The following is a 12,956-nucleotide window of genomic DNA, read 5'->3' on the forward strand; positions in this document are numbered from 1 at the left end:
CATGAACACTGGCTGAGTAACAAAAATACGAACACCACACAAGGGTTAAATATACATGGCATGAATGTGACATGTTTTGGTGAATGGCCAAATTAATTTTTTTAATCAGTTCCGATCCAACTAAAGAAAAGCAACAATACTCTACAGACAGTATAACACTTCATTGTGGAAGGTCCCTAAAGCTCAGTAGCAATCCTGATTTCATGGCAGTTAAAAAGGATTTAAAAGTGTATTAGTATAGTAACATACACCCACTGCTAGTCAGGACCCTTTTGCATCACATTTTAATGGACTTTGTACCTGCTTACACTCAGTTTTAGACTTGTTAGGCAGTGCTACACAACACAACACAAAATAAGGTATAACATCTACATAGGGACAGAGGTTGGTAAGCTAAGAAGACATGATTTTCAAATGCTGTTTAATTAAGTCTATATCCAATTTAATCATTTAAACCGCAATCTCAGCAGGTCAGCAGACCATAATATTTACCAACATCTGGTACCCTTATCATACCCTTAGATATGGTCAGCGTTGACATATTTCATATAGAGCGTAACATTTTAGCTCTTGTAGCCTTCATATAGTTGCTACACAACTGCAAACTGTTTTGAAGTCAAAGGAGTTCCATCGTATCTGTTATACTAACCTGCCTACTGGAAATAATGATAGCACATTAACTCTTTCACGCATAGTGGTCACTACAGTGGCTATTCAAAGGCTGTTTTCTTGCATTTGTGCCAGTGTTGATGGTATACTTGCACATCAACCAGTACATTGGACAGTGATGTGTCCCTCCATACCAAATTCATAATTCAGATATGTAAAAAAAACTCATGTTTAAAAAAATGAAGTTCAAAAATCTTTTTTTCATGCCTGAAGATGAATAAAAATACTTAAGAAAAAAAATCCTGATTGAGGTTGTCATAATTCATGCATGAAAGGGTTAAAATGGTCTTATGAAGTATCTGTATATGAGAAGAAGAAAAGTTCGCAGTCATCTGCAAAATACCTGCTAATGTACAATTTTTGCATCCGAACAAAATTGGACTTCCTCATCGTCTAGATTCAGCGACTCTCATTAAAGAACAATCAAGTCTTTCAAGCTCTGTAGTTTCTCCATCTAGCAACGACCCTCACCCTTGGGAAGCTTAGCACTTGAAATATAAATTATTTGTATTTTTTATTTTAAAAAAGGGGAACCAGAGGAAGGTTAATGCATATCGGTAGAAAGGAAGCATACAGTTGGTGACTGTTGTTTTGTTTGAGCTGCAATGGTTAAAATGGAATTGCCATATCTGGTTAATATTGCTATCAGAAGAGAAATAAATCTGTGCACTGTTTTATAAATTTCCAACATTTTGAATTGAATTGAAGTTACCACAGTGTTTCCAAGTGTCTAAAATTCAAGTGGGAAGAATCATTGAGAAATTCAAAGAGAGCCACACAGTACAGAACAAGCCTGGCAGAGGTAAGAAGTCAAAGTGAGAAAGTATCTAAAGACCCCAGAACAGCCTACCTTCAAAATTTTTCACTTACTAAGAAATTTCACTTCTGCAGAAGAAACACCCTCAAACCAGGCTGAAGGTGAAGCACAACCTGGAGAAAGATTATGGTGAAGATCTGCCTCCAAAAGACCAATAGGAAGGTTACTGACTGGCCTGCATGACGCCCCGACTTGAATCCCAGTGAAATTTTTGAGGTGAACTGAAGATCAAGGTCTATGCAGGAAGACCAGCAAATCTAGAGAAGTTTGAAAGATTCGCCAGAGCAAAATAGTCTGGGAGTACTCGGGAGAGAAGGATGTGAGACTACAACAAATGATTGCACTACAACATAACTGTCTATTAGTATCACAGGGCCTAATCATTTTGACGCTGGTAGTTTTCGATTTTTCTCAGATTCATTTTGCTTCTGTGCAAATGTAAGCATCCAAAATAAAACCAGGATGTTTGGAAAAGCTGTGCTCTATTTAACATCGCTTGGGAAATACTTAAAAAAAATCATATTTGGAGGCTAATAATTATGTCCTCATCTGTAAAGTGGGTTGGGAAAAATGGGGCAAAGTGGTCAAAAAAACAGAAAACTTGTTTAGTCTCTAATTTTAGATTTAAGAAACAAGAGGCTTTTTTATGCCATAAACTTTTTCAATTCTCTGGCTTAATGATGCTCTCATAAATGTCTGTTGTCCTTATGTATTTGTTTACTTTAGCCCATTAGACATTTACAGTCGCTTACAAACCTGCAAAGACTGAGTTGCACCTGACAGGTCGATTGTGTCACATTCGCTGTCTATTCCGAGACTATAAACCAAGACCAACTGCTTTTTTAAGGTATTAGAAAAATGTTCCAGCTTTTTGAAATGTTCGAAACAACAAATCAAGATGTGTCTTTCTTTTAGTGTGACGACTACCTTCAAAATTTTTCACTAGTTCAGGATCAGCAACTCAACACTCTGTCTCTTAAAGTGCAGTCCAAAGCTCTCAAGATGTGTTGCAAGGCAGGCAACATAGACAATGACTAAGAATTAATGTATCCTGTGGCCAGTTGTGAACACTCATTATGGCCAAACATACAGACAGTTTTTTAGGTAAACATGCCCCAAATATCCAGATGGCGACAGGTTTGACGTGCATCTGATGAGTTAATGGAGCAGGTGCTGTATAAAGCCAAAGATGTTCAATGTTCGTGCTTAATCACTGTTCCAATGCTAATAAGGAGAACTCAGTGGGTGTGAGACAATCATAAAATTTCTACTTCTTCTTTGCTGTTGTCTTTTTTAAATAACAAAGGGTAGAACATGCACAATCATTGTCATGCTTAAACCCATTCACAGCTAATTGCATTGGAGAGGAAACTGCGGTTGTTTGTGCAGCTAGCTCCACAATTTTAGGTACATGCAAGAAACAGAACTTTGTTTGCTCTCAATGTAATGAAACACACACATAGAAATGCTTTTGTCTTTGTTCTACAGAGTTTACAGGATAAATTGGTTTTGGTTTTTTTTTTACCTTTCCACGTGCACATATTCTGTTTACATACTTCCTGTGTCTCAGATTCAGTCTTTGTCGTTCTTTACAAATCCTATATACGCCTCACAGCCGGGGGTCTCCTTTAATGTGGTGGAAACACAGAAGCTTCAGATCTGTAGCTCTGTGTCACCTTAACAGCTAACGATGTGAACCCTGAGGCCTCACACAATGGCTCTGACGGGCTCCTCCTTGTTTCTTATATACCCAGCTGTTTATATCACAGCACCCTCACTGCACATACTCTCTCTCTCTCTTATTTCCTATATGAAGAAAGCGAGCTGGAATTCAGGAAGGAGGCCGTTTGTTTCCCCACGGAGCCCATTTTCATTACCAAGAGAATAGGGCTCAGAGGGCGTGGTCTACAGCAGTGTGTGTGTTGTTTTTCGCCTCTGTATGTGTGTGTATCACAGGAAGGGGTTCTATGGAAGTAGGGACAATTAGTGGTTGTCACATAGCAATCTGTATTGTTTTTCTTTCTCTACTCAGGGAAATTTGAGACAAAATCCAAAGTGTCTTGTGTTTTTAAAAATGGGTTAAATTTACAACTAAGATTTTCTCTCTGATTAATAAACAGTTCGTGTTCCATTTATTGTTTTCTTCTAATGTCTTGATTTAGGCAGATGTGATGTGAAAAAATTGTGAAAAACAGAATGTTTGAACAGCTGGTGGGCGGGGCTGCTGTGCTCAGCCAGAGCTGTGTACCTGTGATGATCATAGAGACTCCAGGATATCATATAGAATCAAGAGCAGAAAAACGGTTTGAAAATGGAACTTTTGGCTTACAGCGGTTCTTCGTACATACAGCCACCTCATTATTTGAAACGTTTGAAACATATTTAAAATGAACATCCGCCAGTGTAATGATTTTCATTAGACAGAATATAAAGAAAAGAATAATAGGTTCCTTTTAAGTTTCCAAAAAATATATAACAGAAGATTTAACAGTTAACTGTAAACGATTTCTGCGTAGTTTCCAAAACTCAATTAATCTAAAGTTTTGAAAATATTCAAAAGCAAGTGTATACAATGTATTTTGTTTTAGTGACTGTATATGATTTATGAGTTTAAATTATTTATTGTTAATGGATAAATGTAAGAGCACTAGCTTAAAATCAAGAATCTTAAAAGAGGAAGTGCTGCTCTGTTATTGCCATGTTTCATTCACAAAATTACCAACATCAGTGAGTTATGTTGATATTTTTGCCATTTTCGAATTGAAATATTTACACACTTACTGAATAAAGTTCTTTTTCACTGTCTTCCCGCAGGACCGCTTGTTCTTTGTGATGGAATATGTTAATGGAGGAGACCTGATGTTTCAGATCCAGCGATCGAGGAAGTTCGATGAGGCACGATCTCGTTTTTACGCCGCCGAGGTCACATCTGCCCTGATGTTCCTGCACCGACACGGAGTCATTTACAGGTAACCGTGATGTGCTTGTTCGATTAACAGGAGACGTAAGAGAATTTCTGAAAAAAATCAAAGAATGAAGAAAACTGCAGCAAAGCCTTCCTTTCCTGAAATGTACATTGGTCTGAGTAGGTGTCAGAGCGCCCATGTTCTAACAACACATAACATGTTTCCATTGTTTGGACAGTCATTCAGGGGTGGGTGATTCACAGAATCACTGAGCACGTAATTTGTGAACTTTGTTGTCAAACTGCTCAGTGGCTGCACATCATTCTGCTGGTTTGAAAGTTTCTGAATGCACGAACCATAAAAGGTGGAGTGGTAGGTTTGAAAATATATTTAAGAACCTTTAAATATGTACTTTTGAGTTTCCAAGGTGGAAAACACAAATGACCAAATACTTTACAACTATTGCTTTGCTTTGATACATATGCAGCACAGTAATTAAAAAACATAAAATCTTGTTAAAGTAATATTTTTCCTCTGTTCCAAATGTAGTTTTATCTGTTTGTTGATAGTGGCTTTGGGGCAAGAACCAGTCCTTTTCAAATTTTGCTATACGGTGCTAGGTAACCATTTAATTTTGACAAAAATGCTGCATAACATCTCTTCTGTGCAGTTTGCATGCTGTCGCCATGCTTAATCTGGTTTACCTTTCTATTATTATTTTGTCATTGCCCTTGGCTAAGGCACTAGCATTTGTCCAAAGTTGGTACATCAGCACTGCAGTGCAGCAGTTTGTAATGCTTAAAGTCAGAGAATGAATGGAGAATCAACAACTGCAAACTTTATACAGTTTGTCCTGAACATTTTCTAAACACTTTAGCAACGACAATTTATTTATTGTAGAGTCATTTATTGCATGATTTATCAGCCAGTGATGGCGATGCTGGTAGCTGCATCCACCCCTGTATGTAGAAGTGTGTTCCAGTAAGTCTATCTAATATATTATCTGTTCTGAATCTATTTTCTGAGTAAATACTGGGTGGATGAAAAAAAAAACACTTTGGTGTCTTTGAGAATAATAGTAAAGCCGTGATTCTCTTCAAACTCAAAATCTTGGTAACTATTTGTTAAATACCAAGATGTTTGCATTGCAAAAACCTAAAAAAATATAAAAATATGGAAACTCTAGGACAGGGAAAAATTTAAATAACTGATTTTTGGTAGTCTCAGTTATATTCACCAGCTATGTTTGACCAGTGTTTGATTGTTTTTTTCTAACTTCTTTCCGTTCAAGCTAAACTCAAGTTTAGTTCAGGCATCATCAGTCTTGGGCTGCACATTGTTAGCTTTGCAAACAACCACAGAAAATCTTAATTTTCCAACACAAAGCCCTATTAAGATAGAAAGTGATTCACTCAGTGGGGGTTGCTTTGTAGCTGACAGTTGGTAACTAGTGCACAATCATTTAGGTAGATAACTCTCTAATGGATTTATTTCTCAGTCACATGTAAATCAGTGGTTTTCCTACTGATAGCTGCTTCAGTCATTTGCCTCACTTCGTGTTGCTAACGAATACTTTACCCGGTGATGGCAAGTGAATGTTTGGGTTTCTATACCACTGCTAGTTGGTTCTGTGGAGGATGGACACCCTTTAAGAAAAAACATCCTCAAGCTTCATCAGCTGATTTACAGTAGGTGTAGAACAATTAAGCCAAATATGTGAGTGTAGTTAAACTTCATCCAGGCATGTTGAGTAGCACTGATGTCAGGTTGGTTTGGATCCTTCAGAACACCGACTGAGAGAGGAACAGCTCATTTTAACACAGTGTTGCTTGTTGTCGAGTACTCACAGAGTGTTCTTGTGTTTGGTCATGACCCTGGAAGTGCTCTGCGTTCATACGTGTGCTGAGATTACCTCACTGTCCTTTTGCTCCAGGTATTTTCTGTCTGCATGGATCCATTCAGTCATAATATCATTGTCAACCAATAAGAAACACACAATTGGTCCTAAAAAATCCACACAACTTGAATCATAACACCATTGTGATGGATGGAGACTCAGAGACGATTTTGGTTGTTTGATCCAAAAATATCACTGATGGAAGAAAAGCATGTTGTTCTCTCTGCTGTTTTCCCGGATGAATGTGAACTTTAATTTGCTGTTTAGAGTCTCTCATCATGCAACCTGTGCATGAGTTTGCATGTGTTTATGTCGTACCATCTGTGGCATGTTAGCAGAGAGAATTTTTGTTTATGGCTTTAAGTTTCCAATTCCCTGACACCTGTATGATCCTCCCAACAGCAAAATATTTAAAACACATAAACAAGCACACATCTATACCTACAGGCTTGTTGATATAAAACATTTTCCTTAGTTGAAACCTGATGTTTCCTCACAGCAGTCTGTCCAGCCTGAATCTAGACTAACAACCAGGTCTCTTTGAATGGTGCCGTGAAAAAAAAAACTGTTGAAATGTTCTGTTGTATGTTAGAAAATACACTCACTGTAAGAATCCAGAAAGAATAAATATATATATCTGTATACTACAAGCGTCATTCACTATTGACCTTCCAGTCTTACACGACCCATAATTTTACCTCCTGAAGCACAGCAGCCTCCATGTGCCCCTTCCTTTTTTAAACATTTCCACATGTCATCCTTGTCTAAGCCCATATTTGAAAATATCATGTCCATATACTTGATCTTTTTTAAGAAAATGTCCTGCAACTTTCAATACTCCCACTTTCTAAACATATTTACATGTACTTTTCATTAAGAATTCATAAATACTTTTATCATTAGAAATAAAATGTCTCTAACTTGATGATGACAAAATTCTGACATGTTTGCTTCAAACATCTCAGGCCAGTTTCTTGTCAGTTAATTTAATTTAAAGATTGAGGCACATCTCTGATATTCATATTTCATCTATAAGCCAAACGAGTTTTTTTTCTCACTGTTATCTTAAAAGTTGATTGTTCCACAGCAGAAAAGATCAGTGCAGCAAGAGAAAAACAAATAATATTTAAAAATGTTAAATTCTGACGGGTCAGAGTTGAGTGGAAGGTTTTGCATACATGGAAGATGTATGCAAAAGTGGTCAAAATTGAACCCTAGAAGGCTATGTGAAATCAGGCAGACTGTCAAAACCTTCACAGTGTGGAGACTGTCAAGGTCTTAGGTTGTTCCTGTCAATGATAGAGAAAGAATACCACAACAGCTTTGACCTATCTGAAAAGAATTACATAGCCCTGATTATTCCACCCTGCCAAGGTCGGCCAAAGAGTACTGGGATAGTAGTAAGTTTCTATTCAGTTTCAGATTCACCCTGTTTTGCTATGTGATGAACTCTACAAACTGAGCAGAACAATGAAAACTGTTTCATTGTTTTGTCTATTCTCAAAAAAAGTCTCAAGAAAAGATAAGTACACTGGCTACTTTTACTTGTCTTGTTTACAGGCTGGCTGCGGGTTCTTAAAAATCTTAAACACCCATTTACTGATAAAAGAGTTTGTATGAATTCTGCCAGCACAAACATTTCAGAACTGAATGCTACTATTTTTGACCCCTCGACACATTTAGATCACACAGTGCAACGGCACTGTTAAGAGTGTGCTATTTTTGGAGTGGGCGAGAAGATTGGACGAAATGTAAAAAAAAGCTGTTTGCCAACTAACAAAAAACAAAATGCTTGGTAGTTGACAGGAAAAAGGACAGATGTGAGATTTGCGAGGAAAACTATACTTTCAGTCTTGGTAGTTGTTTGCTTATCAAACTTAGGACAATACGGTGACATTAGCAATCAGGATAATTTGTAAAATTTACCAAATAATTGCATTTTACCTTGTTATTCTGAACCAATACCTACGGGTTAAGGAAGTTGTGTAAAAATTATAGTTTTCCATGTAGGTCTGTGAAAAACTGAGTAAAGCCTTACTGCTTCCATAGAAGAGGATAGATAACTGTAGGCTGCTGTAGGAGGCCACAGTCTTTACAGGGATTGATGTACAAGCAGATTCACCAGAAGATCAGACCATTTAATCCTCATTCTGAACCTAAAAGCCACATATCAGACTCTACAGGCCTCAGTCAGCATACTGAATACTAAAGCTGACCACACAATTAGAAAAAGACTGAACAACTATGGCTTGTTTGAAAGGGGTGCCAAATATCTCTCTTCAAGCGGAGATGGTTGGCCATAAGCCTTAGCACTACTTCAGCCGAAAACTCAACACAGCATATCAGGATAAACACCTCGTGTCGACACCTCGGGTGATGATTTGGGCTCGCTTTCTAGCCACAGGACCTGGGGACCTTGCAATTAAGTTGACCATGCACTCCAAACTCCAGAGTGTTCTAGAGTCAAATGTGAGATTATCTGTCTGATAGCTAAATGCTTGGCTCAAATTGGCTCAAGCAACACAACAATGGTCCCAAGCACAGCAGCAAATTTATAACAGAATGGCCAAAAAAGAAAAGTTGTCCCTGTGGCCCAGTCAAAGTCCAGACCTCAACCCGACTGAAATATTGTGGGTCGACCTTAAGTGAGCTGTATATAAATGAATGGCTGCAAATGTTGGTTAACTGTTGCAAAGAAGAGTGGGCCAAAAGTCCTCCACGACGACTTTTCAAAGGACTGCATAGAGTCCTGTGAAAACCTTCTTTCTCACGACGTGAAAGTATTTAAACCTGTAAGCATCATGTCAGAGCAGACACAACAGTTTTATGTAAATTAACAGTCAATGAGACCAGTGACTATCCAGTAATCGGTGCAGCTCTACAAAGTTACCGTAACTTCTAAGCCTATCAAAGGGATGAACATGAGCTAATGCCAGTCTAAACTAAAATAGCAGCCTGGTGATGCACTTTCAGCTTACTCTAAAAAAACTTCTCATTGAACCCAAACTTTTTGATATTGTTAATGATACCTGATAAATACAGCAGTTGTTCACAAATAAGCAGGTACCCTGGCTGGTTATGATGTGAGAACCTCCAAAAACTCTAAGCCTTTAATAGTCTAATTAACTGGTTCCAGTCTTGGCATTAAACATTGGGCCTATTTTTAAGAGCAAAAAGAACCACCACTGTTTTGGAAATGTCTCTGAGTTGTTCCAAAACATGTCCCTAAAATAAAAAAATGCCTCTGTTAAAATGATATATCAGTTATTACAATAACAAATACTGCATTAACATGAGATGTGGCTGTTTTGGTTGCAGCTTATCCCGGGGCTGCTGGTTGTGTGTATGTGCACGTTTACTGTTGTGACTTTTTATTGTCCATGTGTCTGCCCTTCAAAGCCATGAATACAAAGTGATGGGATGAAATCCTCATGCACAAACACACAAAAACACAGTGTGAGCAGAACACGGCTGGGAATTTGCTCGTTTGCCCAGAAATTAAAGGTCAGTTCACGCCAGAGATGATGGTAAACTCCATTTGCACAATGCACATTCTTCCTGCAATCACCCACCTAAAATTCTTGTTATCTGCCCTTTCAGTCTTTTGGTTTCATTTCCAGAAACCTACCAAGCATGTGTTTTTTGGGGAAGTTCTTCTTCAACACCCCTCTAAAAATTACTCAAAAAGTCATAACTATCAGATGAATATGTGCAGGATAATAATGGTTGCAGGAAACTGCTTTAAACATGCTTACTTTGTATGAATCCTGTTTTTTTGTTGCTCCAACAGCTCATTTCTGCCAGAGGGTTTAATAAAGTCTCATTTTGTTTTAGCTGATCACAATATTGCCAGGTATGTTTTCTTTGTTTTGCTCTTCAGACAGACAGGATGAAATATGACTGAGTCAAAGGAGCAATAGAACAGAAAACTTTTTTGTCACTTTTAGTGCATCTACTGAAATAAAACTTTTTTCCCTTGAAATCCTAACAAATCTTAGTGTCTGACGTGTTATTTAGTTTATATTTACAGTATTTTATGTGTCAGTAAAGCATTAATAAAACTAAATATAGAAGATTTTAGTTGAAAATGTAAAATCAGATGTGCTTTGAAGGAAAAATATTCATTTCAAATGAAAGAATAGGATAAAAAAGAACAAGAAATAAATCATTAGCCAATAAGCAATAAGCATACCACAAATAAGCATCTCTAAGACATGATATGAAGAAAACTTAAAAAAATTGATTGTAACCCAGTGACTGAGAACCTCAACTCACCAGGAAAGTGTGTGTTCGACTCAGGACTGAAAGTCTTTTTATAGCCATTAAAAAAAAAAAGCTAATGTAAGGCACTTGAACACTAACATCCCTTTTTAAAACCTGGAAGCTACATCCATCTCTTATGCAGTCTTTTTTTACATTGAAATACAACAAAAAATATAACAGTACCTGCTGGGTGCTAAAGATAAGCCAGTTACAGCTGTGTTTCCCAACCAGGGGTACACGGAGAATAATTGTGTATATTTGAACAAGTTTAACCAGTAATGGATTAAATGGATTATGTCACCTATTCACTGAAGCCTTTGACCTTTTGCTCTGTGTGTGTGTGTGTGTGTGTGTGTGTGTGTGTGTGTGTGCGCGCGCGCACGTGCTCGTGTGTGAAGCAACCTTAGGTTGCAAACATTGTAAAGAAAAAATGCTGACAATGGTTAAATAATTAAAGCACACAATAATGGTCTAAAAGTTTTTAAATAGTTACCAGTACTTCATGCTTTGGAAAGTTACATTGCTAGCTACATATAATAGATACAACAGTTGATATATGTTTTTCTCAGTAAGCTAAAATATTAAAATATCAATATTAATTAATATGAATGTTAATTAAAGTGTTTTGCCAAAACTATGCCAACGACTTGGTATTGTTAAAAAGATATCTAAGTTACAGTTTTTATTACTAACAGTATTAAAAATGTAAAGCTGACTATAATGGGTAAACAAACTAAACTAGTTACTTATGAAACATATAGCTGTTAAATTGAGTAGCAGCTACAGAGTGAATGCCTGAAATAGTACGTTATGGTTGGTTGAACATCAAATTCAGAATATGTAGAAATACCGTCAGAACAAGGGCAAAGAGCAGAACTGTTAAACATAGTGGAAAACTAAATATGAAGAAAGAGCAACAAGCTATTACATAAAAAAGAAGAAGGATAAAAAACTTTTATAAAAAACACTTGTGTAACATATTTACATAATTTACAAACAGAGGATGTCAAATACAGATCTACAGTTTTTCATAATTCTGTTTTGTTACGTGGTTGTTTTGGATACATGATCTCAGACAAACAAATGTCCCGTCCTGTTGGTGCCTGCTCGAACAGGACTCATTGTTTCACACAGCTTGTGTTACAATGGTTTTATTAATGAAGGGGGAGGGTCTAATCATACAATTTCAACTGTGTGAACATGTCTGTGTTTCTTTTGGTTGGCACAATGGTATCCAAATCAGTCATCAAAGTCCTAACCAAGAGCTCTAAGCTTTATTGTCCCGCGTTTAGTTTTTGTTGCTTTTGGCCTCATAATCACGCATTAAAGTGAAACTCCACCCGAAGTCCACCTCATGAATGGGGTATAATCTTGTAAAAACAGAAATACTTCTAAAAGATGCACCTTTTTTTTTTCTAGTATACTAATCGCTGTAGAGCATCACTTGACAATAAGATTTATGTCCATGTTTGGACATTTTTAAGTAGGTTGTCAGAATAATACTTGCTTTAGTTAGCAGGATTGTTGCTCTGTATCTGAATTCTGCATTTTTGGGGAGAAAGGGCTTCCAAGGCTTTGTTGACTGCTCCAGCTCAGTTTCATGTATCATAGAAGGTAATTTTCCACTGAGTTTAGAGCATGAGCATATTGAAATGCACCATAATGGAGAAAATTTTTTTAAGTTCCTGGCTCACATCCAGAAAGAATTCATTCCCATTCCCAGGTCAAACTGACTCCACTTGGCGTTCGCGAACATTGAGATTAATGGTTCAGTCTTTCAACAGTGTTTTCTCAGTCATGCTGTTTTGATAGTGAATATTACTCTGTCAGAGGTTGGCAAGGATGCGCACACATGCGTGTTAATTCATGATGGCTGAGTTGACTAAGCTACCACTGTGTCTTTCTCGCCACCTATTCCTCTCACTCTCTCTTGTCCCTGACCCACTTTATTGAACAGAGGAAGATGAACAACAAGTGTTTTGGGAACATTACGTCCCGGCTCTCTTCCTCTGCTCCCTCCCTCTCCTCACCATCTCGTCTTTTCTCCCATAAGCCTCTCATCTATGCTCCCATCACCACCACCAACAACCCGCACTCCTCGTAAAGAAATATTTTTAGACTGCAGCTCAAGCTCCCTTCTTTTCAACTTTGTTATGTGACCAAATGAAAGGTAATGTTTAGAGGTGATACTGTTGTCAGAGCAGGTTGAGACTGGTTTAAGAGTAGATATGTATCTGTGTAAAGTAAACCTATGAATATACACCGCAGTCTTTAGTAAAACACCATCACACGGCATCATACAATAGTGGGAACAAAGACCTAGATGTCGCACCTCACAGTCTTTTGAGTCACAGTCAGCATAATGTTATTAGGATTGAATGCCTGACCTAATGATAATAATAAT

General features: G+C 37.4%; 1 protein-coding gene across 1 annotated transcript in view; it reads left to right on the plus strand.

The window, feature by feature from the left end:
* LOC146560731 (protein kinase C epsilon type-like) overlaps positions 1-12,956 on the plus strand; it is a 97,953-nt gene that overhangs the window by 71,287 nt on the left and 13,710 nt on the right. Inside the window, exon 11 of the mRNA XM_085296145.1 lies at positions 4,301-4,455. Within this exon, the coding sequence (XP_085152271.1) occupies positions 4,301-4,455 (155 nt within the window). The remainder of the gene's footprint in view (positions 1-4,300; positions 4,456-12,956) is intronic.

Source organism: Mchenga conophoros, linkage group LG13 (genome assembly GCF_057382185.1).
Source record: "Mchenga conophoros isolate Kocher_MC1m ecotype Shallow Benthic linkage group LG13, M_conophoros_male_GT1.1, whole genome shotgun sequence".
Classification (NCBI taxonomy): domain Eukaryota; kingdom Metazoa; phylum Chordata; class Actinopteri; order Cichliformes; family Cichlidae; genus Mchenga; species Mchenga conophoros.